A 16,773-nucleotide genomic window follows, 5' to 3' on the forward strand; every position below is an offset into this window, starting at 1 on the left:
CAGACTAACCACTAGGCTACCTGCCGCCCCTACACTCTAACCACTAGGCTACCTGCCGCCCCTACACTCTAACCACCAGTCTACCTGCCGCCCCTACACTCTAACCACCAGTCTACCTGCCGCCCCTACACTCTAACCACTAGGCTACCTGCCGCCCCTACACTCTAACCACCAGTCTACCTGCCGCCCCTACACTCTAACCACTAGGCTACCTGCCGCCCCTACACTCTAACCACTAGGCTACCTGCCGCCCCTACACTCTAACCACTAGTCTACCTGCCGCCCCTACAGTCTAACCACTAGTCTACCTGCCACCCATACACTCTAACCACCAGTCTACCTGCCACCCATACACTCTAACCACTAGTCTACCTGCTGCCCCTATACTCTAACCACTAGTCTACCTGCCGCCCCTATACTCTAACCACTAGTCTACCTGCCGCCCCTACACTCTAACCACTAGGCTACCTGCCGCCCCTACACTCTAACCACTAGTCTACCTGCCGCCCCTATACTCTAAGCACTAGTCTACCTGCCGCCCCTACACTCTAAGCACTAGTCTACCTGCCGCCCCTACACTCTAACCACTAGTCTACCTGCCGCCCCTACACTCTAACCACTAGTCTACCTGCCACCCATACACTCTAACCACTAGTCTACCTGCCGCCCCTATACTCTAACCATTAGTCTACCTGCCGCCCCTATACTCTAACCACTAGTCTACCTGCCGCCCCTATACTCTAACCATTAGTCTACCTGCCGCCCCTACACTCTAACCACTAGGCTACCTGCCGCCCCTACACTCTAACCACTAGTCTACCTGCCGCCCATACACTCTAAGCACTAGTCTACCTGCCACCCCTACACTCTAAGCACTAGTCTACCTGCCGCCCCTACACTCTAACCACTAGTCTACCTGCCGCCCCTATACTCTAAGCACTAGTCTACCTGCCGCCCCTACACTCTAACCACTAGTCTACCTGCCGCCCCTATACTCTAACCATTAGTCTACCTGCCACCCCTACACTCTAACCACCAGTCTACCTGCCGCCCCTACACTCTAACCACTAGTCTACCTGCCGCCCCTACACTCTAACCACTAGTCTACCTGCCGCCCCTACACTCTAACCACTAGTCTACCTGCCGCCCCTACACTCTAACCACTAGTCTACCTGCCGCCCCTACACTCTAACCACTAGTCTACCTGCCACCCCTACACTCTAACCACTAGTCTACCTGCCGCCCCTACACTCTAACCACTAGTCTACCTGCCACCCCTACACTCTAACCCACTAGTCTAACCACTAGTCTACCCACCCCTACACTCGAACCACTAGTCTACCTGCCGCCCCTACACTCTAACCACTAGTCTACCTGCCGCCCCTACACTCTAACCACTAGTCTACCTGCCACCCCTACACTCTAACCACTAGTCTACCTGCCGCCCCTACACTCTAACCACTAGTCTACCTGCCACCCCTACACTCTAACCACTAGTCTACCTGCCGCCCCTACACTCTAACCACTAGTCTACCTGCCACCCCTACACTCTAACCACTAGTCTACCTGCCGCCCCTACACTCTAACCACTAGTCTACCTGCCGCCCCTACACTCTAACCACTAGTCTACCTGCCGCCCCTACACTCTAACCACTAGTCTACCTGCCGCCCCGGTAGCCTAGTGGTTAGATGATTATTATGCTATCAGAATCAGCTTTATTTGGTGTAATATGACACATAGTTTGAATAATGTGCTAGCAAACAACCATTACATTTCAACACTTGGCTGACAATGACATTAGATCGATCCATGGGAAGCAATGGTCATTTATTAATCCCTTATAATATTCCAGTTATTTCCCCCTAAAACACTAAAACATTAACAGTCCAGACATACACATTTGATTACCCACAAACAAAAAAAACAGAGGGAAAACAAAACTGGTCGACGTGATGTCATAATGAATGTAAAACTGGTTGTAATGATGTCATTTCAACCAGTTTTGCTCACTGGGTATAAAAAGAAAAAGAAAACGCTGTGCAATTCAATTCAGAAGTCTTTAGGAGTGATGCAGTCTCTTTCACAGTGATTTGACTCATCCTTTCGTTTGAAGAAGCGGCGACTAATCCGTCATCGATTAATTGTGACATCACCGACACCAGGATTCCGTTTTATGTGATGACACTCACCATAGAATTAGAATGATTAGATGGATTCTATAGTGATGGGCCTTCTCATAGAGATTGAACCCTGGAGAGGAATTTCTAGTACGAAATCTGCGGCACAAACTGTCCCCCATCTTGCCTGGGACTGGGTCAGAGTGATGTCATATCCTGTACCTCCAGCAGCATGGCGTCCTGTTCCGTCCTCAGCTGGTCTCGAGCCTGGAGGTGAACCACCAGCTCAGTGCTCAGGTCTGATGACACACACGCACGCACGCACGCACGCGCGTGCGCACACACACACACACACACACACACACACACACACACACACACACACACACACACACACACACACACACACACACACACACACACACACACACACACACACACACACACACACACACACACACAATGTAAGGTCAAAGGCAGTGTTTAACAGATAATTTGACAAAGGGGAAATTAAGGTAAAATAACGAGGTTAGTATAACTTCTAAATGAAAAAGGTGAAATATACTGCATCTATTAAATATAATGTAGCCTATATCTAATATCAAAGTATATCCAGTGTATTAGCCGTGTGACCCTCACCTTGTATTGCCTTATTGAGAGAGTTTCTGTGAGTGTTGAGTTCTTTGAGACTGGAGGCCTGCAGGTCACTATGGTCTCGCTTTCTATTCTTCAACAGTGGATCACCACACACTAGGCTCTGAGACACAGGGGACATGGTGAAGGGCAGAATAACTGGTTAGACCCTGAGACACAGGGGACAGAGTGAAGGGCAGAATAACTGGTTAGACCCTGAGACACAGGGGACAGAGTGAAGGGCAGAATAACTGGTTAGACCATAAGACACAGGGGACAGAGTGAAGGGCAGAATAACTGGTTAGACCCTGAGACACAGGGGACATGGTGAAGGGCAGAATAACTGGTTAGACCCTGAGACACAGGGGACAGAGTGAAGGGCAGAATAACTGGTTAGACCATAAGACACAGGGGACAGAGTGAAGGGCAGAATAACTAGTTAGACCATAAGACACAGGGGACAGAGTGAAGGGCAGAATAACTGGTTAGACCCTGAGACACAGGGGACAGAGTGAAGGGCAGAATAACTAGTTAGACCATAAGACACAGGGGACAGAGTGAAGGGCAGAATAACTGGTTAGACCCTGAGACACAGGGGACAGAGTGAAGGGCAGAATAACTGGTTAGACCATAAGACACAGGGGACAGAGTGAAGGGCAGAATAACTAGTTAGACCATAAGACACAGGGGACAGAGTGAAGGGCAGAATAACTGGTTAGACCCTGAGACACAGGGGACAGAGTGAAGGGCAGAATAACTGGTTAGATCCTGAGACACAGAGGACAGAGTGAAGGGCAGAATAACTAGTTAGACCATAAGACACAGGGGACAGAGTGAAGGGCAGAATAACTGGTTAGACCCTGAGAAACAGGGGACAGAGTGAAGGGCAGAATAACTGGTTAGACCCTGAGACACAGGGGACAGAGTGAAGGGCAGAATAACTGGTTAGACCATAAGACACAGGGGACAGAGTGAAGGGCAGAATAACTGGTTAGACCCTGAGACACAGGGGACATGGTGAAGGGCAGAATAACTGGTTAGACCCTGAGACACAGGGGACAGAGTGAAGGGCAGAATAACTAGTTAGACCATAAGACACAGGGGACAGAGTGAAGGGCAGAATAACTGGTTAGACCCTGAGACACAGGGGACAGAGTGAAGGGCAGAATAACTGGTTAGACCCTGAGACACAGGGGACATGGTGAAGGGCAGAATAACTGGTTAGACCATAAGACACAGGGGACAGAGTGAAGGGCAGAATAACTGGTTAGACCCTGAGACACAGGGGACAGAGTGAAGGGCAGAATAACTGGTTAGACCATAAGACACAGGGGACAGAGTGAAGGGCAGAATAACTGGTTAGACCCTGAGACACAGGGGACAGAGTGAAGGGCAGAATAACTGGTTAGACCATAAGACACAGGGGACAGAGTGAAGGGCAGAATAACTGGTTAGACCCTGAGACACAGGGGACAGAGTGAAGGGCAGAATAACTGGTTAGACCCTGAGACACAGGGGACAGAGTGAAGGGCAGAATAACTGGTTAGACCATAAGACACAGGGGACAGAGTGAAGGGCAGAATATACGATAACTAAAGATAAAACCGAAGAACCGAACACTGTGGGCCTCGAGGACAGTACGATGATCAGCCCTTAGTCCCTCCTTCCTAACCACTCCAGTAGAGGTCAAGGGTTGTATCAGAAGGCAAGGGAAAGCATATTGCTTCAACCTATACTCTCTCTCACCTTCCGTTTCTGTTCTGTTCTCAGCTTGTTTTTGAGTGCACTCAGCGCAGCCTTGAAGCCTGATGATTTGCTTTTGGTTGCAGCTGTGGACTGGGGCTGCTGGGACACCTGCACGCCGGAACCATTCTTTACCACCATTTTGGAATTCTGTAGTGGCCAAAACAAAATGGTGACAGGGCTTTAGATCGAGATTTGGAATTTAAATAAAACATTATTTTCTTTCTGATTGATATTAGTTGTAGCACTCTACCTATGACTGACCGTACCTTTTGAGGGTGTACTTACCTTTGTGCAAATCGTTACCCCAGAATCCTCCTCCTCTTCTTCGCTCCCGCTGTCATTGATGAAGCACAGCTGGAGGTTCATCTGATTTGAAAGACTGAGGAGGACGAACCATTTTTTTTGTTGGTGTTAGAATCATGAACAAATCCCACTTGTGTGATGAAACGGCGGGAGAAGCGTAAAGGTCAAAGGTGAGACACAAACTCACAACCTTGTGAGCAAGAATCAGTCTATACTGTAGTTTTATTTTAGTAAATCGGTCTAGATGTAGTTTTTTTCAGTAAATCGGTCTGGATGTAGTTTTAGTTGATTCATCGGTCTAGATGTAGTTTTATTTCAGTAAATCTGTCTAGATGTATTTTTATTTTAGTAATTGATCTAGATGTAGTTTTAGTTGATTCATCGGTCCAGATGTAGTTTTACTTTATTAAATCTGTCTAGATGTAGTTTTAGTTGATTTGTCACGGATCCCCCCGGTACTGCTGCTCATTCTTTTCACCAGTTCCGGAGGTCTACATCACTACTGGCTTCTAGGCTTCACTGAACGGGATTCATTATCATCAACCCCGGACTGTCTTGTCTAATAACACACACCTGGTTCTATTATCATCAACCCTGGACTGTCTTGTCTGATGACACACACCTGGTTCCATTATCATCAACCCCGGACTGTCTTGTCTGATAACACACACCTGGTTCCATTATCATCAACCCCGGACTGTCTTGTCTGATGACACACACCTGGTTCCATTATCATCAACCCCGGACTGTCTTGTCTGATAACACACACCTGGTTCTATTATCATCAACCCCGGCCTGTCTTGTCTGATAACACACACCTGGTTCTATTATCATCAACCCCGGACTGTCTTGTCTGATAACACACACCTGGTTCTATTATCATCAACCCCGGACTGTCTTGTCTGATAACACACAACTGGTTCTATTATCATCAACCCCGGACTGTCTTGTCTGATAACACACACCTGGTTCCATTATCATCAACCCCGGACTGTCTTGTCTGATAACACACACCTGGTTCTATTATCATCAACCCCGGACTGTCTTGTCTGATAACACACACCTGGTTCTATTATCATCAACCCCGGACTGTCTTGTCTGATAACACACACCTGGTTCTATTATCATCAACCCCGGACTGTCTTGTCTGATAACACACACCTGGTTCTATTATCATCAACCCCGGCCTGTCTTGTCTGATAACACACACCTGGTTCCATTATCATCAACCCCGGACTGTCTTGTCTGATAACACACACCTGGTTCCATTATCATCAACCCCGGACTGTCTTGTCTGATAACACACACTTGGTTCCATTATCATCAACCCCGGACTGTCTTGTCTGATAACACACACCTGGTTCCATTATCATCAACCCCGGACTGTCTTGTCTGATAACACACACCTGGTTCTATTATCATCAACCCCGGACTGTCTTGTCTGATAACACACACCTGGTTCTATTATCATCAACCCCGGACTGTCTTGTCTGATAACACACACCTGGTTCCATTATCATCAACCCCGGACTGTCTTGTCTGATAACACACACCTGGTTCCATTATCATCAACCCCGGACTGTCTTGTCTGATAACACACACCTGGTTCCATTATCATCAACCCCGGACTGTCTTGTCTGATAACACACACCTGGTTCCATTATCATCAACCCCGGACTGTCTTGTCTGATGACACACACCTGGTTCCATTATCATCAACCCCGGACTGTCTTGTCTGATAACACACACCTGGTTCTATTATCATCAACCCCGGCCTGTCTTGTCTGATAACACACACCTGGTTCTATTATCATCAACCCCGGACTGTCTTGTCTGATAACACACACCTGGTTCTATTATCATCAACCCCGGACTGTCTTGTCTGATAACACACACCTGGTTCTATTATCATCAACCCCGGACTGTCTTGTCTGATAACACACACCTGGTTCCATTATCATCAACCCCGGACTGTCTTGTCTGATAACACACACCTGGTTCTATTATCATCAACCCCGGACTGTCTTGTCTGATAACACACACCTGGTTCTATTATCATCAACCCCGGACTGTCTTGTCTGATAACACACACCTGGTTCTATTATCATCAACCCCGGACTGTCTTGTCTGATAACACACACCTGGTTCTATTATCATCAACCCCGGCCTGTCTTGTCTGATAACACACACCTGGTTCCATTATCATCAACCCCGGACTGTCTTGTCTGATAACACACACCTGGTTCCATTATCATCAACCCCGGACTGTCTTGTCTGATAACACACACCTGGTTCCATTATCATCAACCCCGGACTGTCTTGTCTGATAACACACACCTGGTTCCATTATCATCAACCCCGGACTGTCTTGTCTGATAACACACACCTGGTTCTATTATCATCAACCCCGGACTGTCTTGTCTGATAACACACACCTGGTTCTATTATCATCAACCCCGGACTGTCTTGTCTGATAACACACACCTGGTTCCATTATCATCAACCCCGGACTGTCTTGTCTGATAACACACACCTGGTTCCATTATCATCAACCCCGGACTGTCTTGTCTGATAACACACACCTGGTTCCATTATCATCAACCCCGGACTGTCTTGTCTGATAACACACACCTGGTTCCATTATCATCAACCCCGGACTGTCTTGTCTGATAACACACACCTGGTTCTATTATCATCAACCCCGGACTGTCTTGTCTGATAACACACACCTGGTTCCCTTTTCCCCTGATTAGCATGTTATATTTGTGCCCTCTTTTGTTTAGGTTCAGCCCAGTGTTTTTGTATATGTGTTTGTTTAGGGTGTATTAAAAACCCTTGTTGTGTATTCCTGCGCCTGTCTCAAATCCTTTACACCAGCGTGACGTAGTTTATTCATCGGTCTAGATGTCGTTTTAGTTTATTCATCGGTCTAGATGTCGTTTTAGTTTATTCATCGGTAAAGATGTCGTTTTAGTTTATTCATCGGTAAAGATGTCGTTTTAGTTTATTCATCGGTCTAGATGTTGTTTTAGTTTATTCATCGGTAAAGATGTCGTTTTAGTTTATTCATCGGTAAAGATGTCGTTTTAGTTTATTCATCGGTAAAGATGTCGTTTTAGTTTATTCATCGGTAAAGATGTCGTTTTAGTTTATTCATCGGTCTAGATGTCGTTTTAGTTTATTCATCGGTCTAGATGTCGTTTTAGTTTATTCATCGGTAAAGATGTCGTTTTAGTTTATTTCGGTAAAGATCGGTCTAGATGTCGTTTTAGTTTATTATTCATCGGTCTAGATGTCGTTTTAGTTTATTCATCGGTAAAGATGTCGTTTTAGTTTATTCATCGGTAAAGATGTCGTTTTAGTTTATTCATCGGTAAAGATGTCGTTTTAGTTTATTCATCGGTAAAGATGTCGTTTTAGTTTATTCATCAGTAAAGATGTCGTTTTAGTTTATTCATCAGTAAAGATGTCGTTTTAGTTTATTCATCGGTCTAGATGTCGTTTTAGTTTATTCATCGGTCTAGATGTCGTTTTAGTTTATTCATCGGTCTAGATGTCGTTTTAGTTTATTCATCGGTAAAGATGTCGTTTTAGTTTATTCATCGGTAAAGATGTCGTTTTAGTTTATTCATCAGTAAAGATGTCGTTTTAGTTTATTCATCAGTAAAGATGTCGTTTTAGTTTATTCATCGGTCTAGATGTCGTTTTAGTTTATTCATCGGTCTAGATGTCGTTTTAGTTTATTCATCGGTAAAGATGTCGTTTTAGTTTATTCATCGGTCTAGATGTGGTTTTAGTTTATTCATCGGTAAAGATGTGGTTTTAGTTTATTCATCGGTCTAGATGTCGTTTTAGTTTATTCATCGGTAAAGATGTCGTTTTAGTTTATTCATCGGTCTAGATGTCGTTTTAGTTTATTCATCGGTCTAGATGTCGTTTTAGTTTATTCATCGGTAAAGATGTGGTTTTAGTTTATTCATCGGTCTAGATGTCGTTTTAGTTTATTCATCGGTAAAGATGTCGTTTTAGTTTATTCATCGGTCTAGATGTCGTTTTAGTTTATTCATCGGTCTAGATGTCGTTTTAGTTTATTCATCGGTCTAGATGTCGTTTTAGTTTATTCATCGGTAAAGATGTCGTTTTAGTTTATTCATCGGTAAAGATGTCGTTTTAGTTTATTCATCGGTAAAGATGTCGTTTTAGTTTATTCATCGGTAAAGATGTCGTTTTAGTTTATTCATCGGTAAAGATGTCGTTTTAGTTTATTCATCAGTAAAGATGTCGTTTTAGTTTATTCATCGGTCTAGATGTCGTTTTAGTTTATTCATCGGTCTAGATGTCGTTTTAGTTTATTCATCGGTAAAGATGTCGTTTATTTTAAAGATGTCGTTTTAGTTTATTCATCGGTAAAGATGTCGTTTTAGTTTATTCATCGGTCTAGATGTCGTTTTAGTTTATTCATCAGTAAAGATGTCGTTTTAGTTTATTCATCAGTAAAGATGTCGTTTTAGTTTATTCATCGGTCTAGATGTCGTTTTAGTTTATTCATCGGTCTAGATGTCGTTTTAGTTTATTCATCGGTAAAGATGTCGTTTTAGTTTATTCATCGGTAAGATGTCATTTTAGTTTATTCATCAGTAAAGATGTCGTTTTAGTTTATTCATCGGTCTAGATGTCGTTTTAGTTTATTCATCAGCAAAGATGTCGTTTTAGTTTATTCATCGGTCTAGATATCGTTTTAGTTTATTCATCGGTCTAGATGTCGTTTTAGTTTATTCATCGGTAAAGATGTCGTTTTAGTTTATTCATCGGTAAAGATGTCGTTTTAGTTTATTCATCGGTAAAGATGTCGTTTTAGTTTATTCATCGGTAAAGATGTCGTTTTAGTTTATTCATCGGTAAAGATGTCGTTTTAGTTTATTCATCGGTAAAGATGTCGTTTTAGTTTATTCATCGGTAAAGATGTCGTTTTAGTTTATTCATCGGTAAAGATGTCGTTTTAGTTTATTCATCGGTAAAGATGTCGTTTTAGTTTATTCATCGGTAAAGATGTCGTTTTAGTTTATTCATCGGTCTAGATGTCGTTTTAGTTTATTCATCGGTCTAGATGTCGTTTTAGTTTATTCATCGGTCTAGATGTCGTTTTAGTTTATTCATCGGTAAAGATGTCGTTTTAGTTTATTCATCGGTCTAGATGTTGTTTTAGTTTATTCATCGGTCTAGATGTCGTTTTAGTTTATTCATCGGTAAAGATGTCGTTTTAGTTTATTCATCGGTAAAGATGTCGTTTTAGTTTATTCATCGGTAAAGATGTCGTTTTAGTTTATTCATCGGTCTAGATGTCATTTTAGTTTATTCATCGGTAAAGATGTCGTTTTAGTTTATTCATCGGTAAAGATGTCGTTTTAGTTTATTCATCGGTCTAGATGTCGTTTATTTTAAAGAGTTTTAGTTTATTCATCGGTAAAGATGTCGTTTTAGTTTATTCATCGGTAAAGATCGGTTTAAAGATGTCGTTTTAGTTTATTCATCGGTCTAGATGTCGTTTTAGTTTATTCATCGGTAAAGATGTCGTTAAAGATGTCGTTTTAGTTTATTCATCGGTAAAGATGTCGTTTTAGTTTATTCATCGGTAAAGATGTCGTTTTAGTTTATTCATCGGTAAAGATGTCGTTTTAGTTTATTCATCGGTCTAGATGTCGTTTTAGTTTATTCATCGGTCTAGATGTCGTTTTAGTTTATTCATCGGTAAAGATGTCATTTTAGTTTATTCATCGGTCTAGATGTCGTTTTAGTTTATTCATTCAACAAAGACAAAACAAAGACATCATGTTTATCAATGCCAGGGTTGCTGCATTACTGTCTGGCTGGGGACTGTACTTTTACTATACTGTTTAACAACACGATCATAACATGATGTTTCGTAGACAGCATCATGCTTCGTACCGAGCGGTCAGGGCTGTCACGCGGCTATTGCAGTCCTCCGCCTCTCCTCCGTCCTCCCAGCTATCTTTACTCTTCCCTCGATCTCTCTCTCCTGGCAGGCTCATGGACAGCATCTTCCCTCGATCCAGGACACTGGAAGACTAGAAATGAATTAGATTTAGGAAGCGCAAGATATGGAGGGTATCCCTTGTATGTAAAACCTTTAGTTACTGACTATAACTTTAGTTACCAACTATTGTGTATGTGGTATCTTTCAACCAGAGATGTTAACTCACGTAAACACTGTTTCAGCACCTGAGTGTTGAGTCACCTATATTCTATTTCAGAAACATACTTTAAAAGTAAAGGGAGCGGTACTTTATTCACTGTGACCAGCGTTTACCCATGTTATGTTATGTTCAACTACATCACTGCTTTCAATGCAAAACTAGCCACTGAACAGAGCACTTGACTTATTGAAATTCCATTCATGGAAACGTCATGGAAACGTTTGTTTGTAACACAGCTTCACTGACACACATAGCACACTTCCCTCCAACAAACAGATCACAGGCCTAAACTGCATCACCTGTCCCCATCCATAAGTAACCGACAGTATTCAAACCCTGACCCTTGCCTTCTCCCACCTCATCCCCCTCTGCTCTCTGTGTCCCCATCTCCTCTCCCTGTCCAAAAACACCTGCCCATCCATAAATAACAGACAGCATTCAACTGTAACCTCTAACACACATACACACACCTTTGTCTTCTCTCTTTTTCCCTCTTCCTGTTTCTCTAGCTCGGCGATGCGCAGGCTCAGCGCCTCCCAGTGCATTATGGGTAGGCCCAGGTCATCCTCTCCGTACGAGCCCTCCTGCCACACCAACGCTGCTCCCTCTGCATCTTCATCATCCTCCTCCTCTTCATCACCTTCCTCTTCAGCCTCGCTCTCTTTCTCCTCTTCCTCCATCTCGTCGCTCTCTTTCTCCTCTCCCCGCTCCCCCTCTCTCTCCTTTACTCCCTCCATCTCTTGTGTCAGTAGGAGAGAGTTCCAGGGTGGGTAGATTTCACACTGCTCTGGGGAGGACGGGACAGTTCTGTTGGTATAACAGAAATACTAAATAGTTGTTTATTAATACTTTATAAACAGGCTATAAATAAATATGAACCTACTGTTAAAACAACTATATTACACTGCTTGGTGTTAGGCCTGCTACTTCAAAATTATGATATGCAAGGAGACAATTTGACTTTGAAGAAGCTATAAACATTATTCAAAGGAACATTTTAGGATAACTTGAAGTTAGTGACAACAGAGGAGACAAGATACGTTTGTTTTTAAAAATATACATTTTTTTTTAACCTTTAACTACGCAAGTCAGTTAAGTTAAGAACAAACTCTTATTTACAATGACGGCCTACCCCGGCCAAACCCTAACCCGGACAATGCTGGGCCAATTGTGCGCCGCCCTATGGGACTCCCAATCATGGCTGGTTGTGATACAGCCTGGAATCGAACTAGGGTATGTAGTGACGTCTTGAGCACTGAGATGCAGTGCCTTAGACTGCTGCACCACTCGGGAGCCCATGGAAAATTGACATGGAACATACTGAATCCTTGGAAAACTAATATCAAGAGTTCCAATGTACTAATGATACTATGCTAACAGTGTCTATTATGTGGCAACAGCAGTAGTGTAAAGTACTTAAGTAAAAATACTTTAAAGTACTAAACACTAGCCTCAATGTCAACAGTGAAGAGGCGACTCCGGGATGCTGGCCTTCTAGGCAGAGTTGCAAAGAAAAAGTCACATCTCAGACTGGCCAATAAAAAGAAAAGATTAAGATGGGCAAAAGAACACAGACACTGGACAGAGAAACTCTGCCTAGAAGGCCAACATCCCGGAGTCGCCTCTTTACTGTTGATGTTGAGACTGGTGTTTTACGGGTACTATTTAATGAAACTACCAGCTGAGGACTTGTGAGGCATCTATTTCTCAAACTAGACACTCTAATGTACTTGTCCTCTTGCTCATTTGTGCCCCGGGCCTCCCACTCCTTTTCATTCTGGTTAGGGCCAGTTTGCACTGTTCTGTGAAGGGAGTAGTACACAGCGTTGTATGAGATATTCAATTTCTTGGCAATTTCTTGCATGGAATAGCCTTCATTTCTCAGAACAGAGAGTTTCAGAAGAAAGTACTTTGTTTCTGGCCATTTTGAACCTGTAATCAAACCCACAAATTCTGATGCTCCAAATACTCAACTAGTCTAAAAAAGTCCAGTTTTATTGCTTCTTTAATCAGAACAACAGTTTTCAGCTGTGCTAACATAATTAATTGCAAAATGGTTTTCTAATGATCAATTAGCCTTTTAAAATGATAAACTTGGATTAGCTAATACAACATGCCATTAGAACACAGGAGTGATAGTTGCTGATAATGGGCCTCTGTACGCCTATATAGATAACTTTAAAAATCATCCGTTTCTAGCTACAATAGTAATTTACAACATTAACAATGTCTACACTGTATTTCTGATTAATGTGAAGTTATTTTAACGGACCAAAAATGTGCTTTTCTTTCAAAAACAAGGACATTTCTAAGTGACCCCAAACGTTTGAACGGTAGTCTGTGTATATATATATATATATACAGTGCATTTGGAAATTATTCAGACCCCTTGACTTTTTCCACATTTTGTTACGTTACAGTCTTATTCTGAATTGTAATAAATTGTTCCCCCGCTCATCAATCTACACACAATACCCCATAATGATGAAGCAAAACAGGTTTTGATTCAATTTTAGCAAATTTATCAAAAAATAATAATACAAAAAATGTAAATGTCACATTTAGATAAATATTCAGATCCTTTTCTCAGTACTTTGTTGTAGCATCTTGGCAGCGATTACAGCCTCGGGTCTTGTGTATTGATGCTACAAGCCCACCCATGGCTATACCCCTGCCCAGTCATGTGGAATCCGTAGATTAGGGCCTAATGAATTCATTTCAATTGACCGATTTCCTTATATGAAGTGTAAAATCGTTAATTGTTGCATGTTGAGTTAATTGTTTTCAGCGTAAACATTTATATGTATACTACGGACTCTGACATTGCTCGTCCTAATATTTCTTAATTCCATTATTTTACTTTTAGATGTGTGTGTATTGTTAGATATCACTGCACTGTTGGAGCTATGAACACAAGCACTTCGCTACACCCTGCAATAACATCTGCTAAATATGTGTATGCGACCAATAACATTTGATCTGAAGTGTGTACAGTGCAAGACTGCATAATCACATGAATAAAGTTATATCAAGGAAAAGTGTTTTCAAGACTGAAACACCAGAAAGGCGACAGTAAGTGAGTGTGTAGGTCCAGGGGAAGCCTAAAGAAAACCAGAAGTGACACATGACACGTATCGATAGAAGTAGGACATAAGTATATTGTTTAGTTAGCCAGTGATCGATTGTGTAACCCAATAGCGATCAGAATCACTTACCAAATTGCCCCGGGAGTAGAAACTTCGTGACCTGTCAAACCGTGGGAGACGATGATTGTGCCCACATAGAAAGTTATCTCTTCCTTGAGCCAAAAAAAAATCCTCCTAGCTCCCTTTATTCTCCTTCCTTCTCTCCCTCCTTTACTTTCCACCCTTATTTTCATTCCCCGGTTCTTTCAATCTGAATGTCTTGCTCACTTTAACCGGAGTAGGGCGTTGAACTGCAAGACTATCCAACGTCTGCGGTTATGATGGAAATGATCGTTTGTTACAAGTGGCACAGTTACATTTAGTAGCCTAAAAAGTTATAACGGTTTTAAGTAGCCAAGAAAATCCACTAATTTGTGCGCCAAAACAATAAAAGCAAAAGTGTAAACCTTCAGGAATTTCACGGCTTTTCGGTAAGGACACACAGGGAGCAAGAGAGACGAAGGGTGGAGAGAAATGACGGGCTGAAGAAGTAACGAAAAATTGCTAGGTATCCAATTTCACCGTTTTTACTGGACTACTGACATTCAACCGAACTGAAGAAAGTACATTTGATTGGGTGACTTTAAATTCTGATTGACAGGGAGATGACAGCAAGGAGAACACAGACAATTGTTAGTGAACTGTGTTTAGTAACTTCGTAGGCTATTCCCCTTGTACCATTTGTATTTGGGCAAGAAGTCACACGCCAGCAAATCCTTACAAGTTGATAATATATGCACACTAATAATTCGATGTTGAAATTATTATGGCTCTAGGCAGGTTATGCAATAGGGTGTAAACACTTTACTCTGTTTATGTTAGTCGATGTAAGGTGAAAATACATCGATTAAATATATTCTGAAAGTGTATACATTTGTGATTCTAATGCAGTTTCTTTTTTATGCAGAAATTTAGGTCTAACTATTGTGATTCTCGCCACAATTTTGAATTCTTTCACATGGAGCTGATTTATTTGCATGTAATCTATTATCTTTATTAATGATTTGGTTTAAATCCCTCTAAAACCAAGGGATTAGTTAAATGTCATTATGTCATCGTAGTGGAGATGATTTACGATGACTGGTGTGTGTATGTGGGTGACAAGACAGGAACAGTGACGCCCGGTTTTAGGCCTTGTTAAGGGTAATTCCACACGTAATCATCTATTTCTGTGCTTACACTGCCGTCTTGTGGCCAAACCAAGACACTACAACCTCCTTTACGAAACACGCAAAATTGATAGATTGTAATTTATTAGAATCTGGAAGAGGTTAAATGTGTTAAAGATGTATTTTGTCTTGTACATGTACTTAGTATATACTGCAGTCAGAGGGAAAATGAATACGTGTACAATACTTGTACAGTACAGTGCAGTCAGGCACCTGAGTGGTGTAGTGGTCTAAGGCACTGCATCTCAGTGCAAGATGCGTCACTATAGTCCCCGGTTTGAATCCAGGCTGAATATCATCTGGTCATGATTGGGAGTCCCATAGGGCAGTGTGCAATTGGCCCAGCGTCACCAGGTTAGGCTGGCACTGTAAGTAAGAATTTGTTCTAACTTTCCTAGTTAAATAAAGACTGAATAAAAAAATAGCACAGTGAAGCTTATGATTTTGGTAGACTCAGCAATACTTTTAATTTAACCAGGGAAGTCCGTTAAGAACAAACTCTTCATGCACAATGACAGCCTACCCCAGACGACGCTGGGCGTCACCCTATGGGACTACCAATCACCACAGGTTGTGATACAGCCTGGAATCAAACCAGGGTCTCTAGTGATACCTCTTGCACTGAGATGTAGTGCCTTAGACCGCTGCACCACTCGGGAGCCACGATTTGCTTTTATCACAAATTGACCTTCCACAGTAAAGATATACAGTATACTGGGTTGTATAGACTGTAGGCAATATGATTTGGGTTATCAGTCTGTTTGTTGTGACATTTTCCTCACAAATGATCCGATGTAATTCAATATGAGAGTTAACATAAATCTAAAATGACTCTGTATCACAGGTCAGAGAGAGAGACTAAAATCAAATACAATTTTATTAGTCACATACTCAAACTCAGCAAAAGAAGAAATGTCCTCTCACTGTCAACTGCGTTTATTTTCAGCAAACTTAACATGTGTAAATATTTGTATGAACATAACAAGATTCAAGAACTGAGACATAAACTGAACAAGTTCCACAGACATGTGACTAACAGAAATGGAATAATGTGTCCCTGAACAAAGGGGGGTCAAAATCAAAAGTAACAGCCAGTATCTGGTGTGGCCACCAGCTGCATTAAGTTCTGCAGTGCATCTCCTCCTCATGGACTGCACCAGATTTGCCAGTTCTTGCTGTGAGATGTTACCCCACTCTTCAACCAAGGCACCTGCAAGTTTCCGGACATTTCTGGTGGGATTGGCCCTAGCCCTCACCCTTCGATCCAACAGGTCCCAGACGTGCTCAATGGGATTGAGATCTGGGCTCTTTGCTGGCCATAGCAGAACACTGACATTCCTGTCTTGCAGGAAATCACGCACAGAACAAGCACTATGGCTGGTGGCATTGTCATGCTGGAGGGTC

The 16,773-nt window shown here is 42.3% G+C and overlaps 1 protein-coding gene across 3 annotated transcripts; it reads right to left on the reverse strand.

Annotated features, from left to right (window-relative positions):
* Nucleotides 1-1,809: 1,809 nt before the first annotated feature.
* On the reverse strand, nucleotides 1,810-14,713 carry LOC124008609 (schwannomin-interacting protein 1-like). Of its 3 annotated transcripts, none has more exons than XM_046320012.1 (7): nucleotides 14,231-14,713; nucleotides 11,486-11,802; nucleotides 10,747-10,886; nucleotides 4,783-4,876; nucleotides 4,498-4,644; nucleotides 2,758-2,875; nucleotides 1,810-2,417 (listed from the first exon to the last, which is right to left on the reverse strand). In XM_046320012.1, the coding sequence occupies exons 2-7, from the start codon at nucleotides 11,750-11,752 to the stop codon at nucleotides 2,317-2,319; spliced, it is 867 nt and encodes a 288-aa protein (XP_046175968.1). In that variant the 5' UTR covers nucleotides 11,753-11,802; nucleotides 14,231-14,713; the 3' UTR covers nucleotides 1,810-2,316. The 3 variants fall into 3 exon arrangements, with proteins under 3 accessions (XP_046175968.1, XP_046175969.1, XP_046175966.1); XM_046320013.1 differs by having other exon boundaries at nucleotides 11,486-11,797; nucleotides 14,231-14,712; XM_046320010.1 differs by having other exon boundaries at nucleotides 11,486-11,822; nucleotides 14,231-14,708.
* Nucleotides 14,714-16,773: the final 2,060 nt, after the last annotated feature.

The sequence above is a fragment of the Oncorhynchus gorbuscha genome, linkage group LG21 (assembly GCF_021184085.1).
Source record: "Oncorhynchus gorbuscha isolate QuinsamMale2020 ecotype Even-year linkage group LG21, OgorEven_v1.0, whole genome shotgun sequence".
Taxonomy (NCBI): Eukaryota; Metazoa; Chordata; class Actinopteri; order Salmoniformes; family Salmonidae; genus Oncorhynchus; species Oncorhynchus gorbuscha.

Bases quoted from the DNA above. Each gene is read 5' to 3' on its own strand.
- LOC124008609 (XM_046320012.1), bottom strand. From the start codon at position 11,752: ATGGAGGGAGTAAAGGAGAGAGAGGGGGAGCGGGGAGAGGAGAAAGAG. The intron at 10,887-11,485 runs GTGTGTGTATGT...ATTCATTTCTAG, and splicing joins GAAAAAGAGAGAAGACAAAG to TCTTCCAGTGTCCTGGATCG. The intron at 2,876-4,497 runs GTGAGAGAGAGT...CCTGTGTCTCAG, and splicing joins GAACAGAACAGAAACGGAAG to AGCCTAGTGTGTGGTGATCC.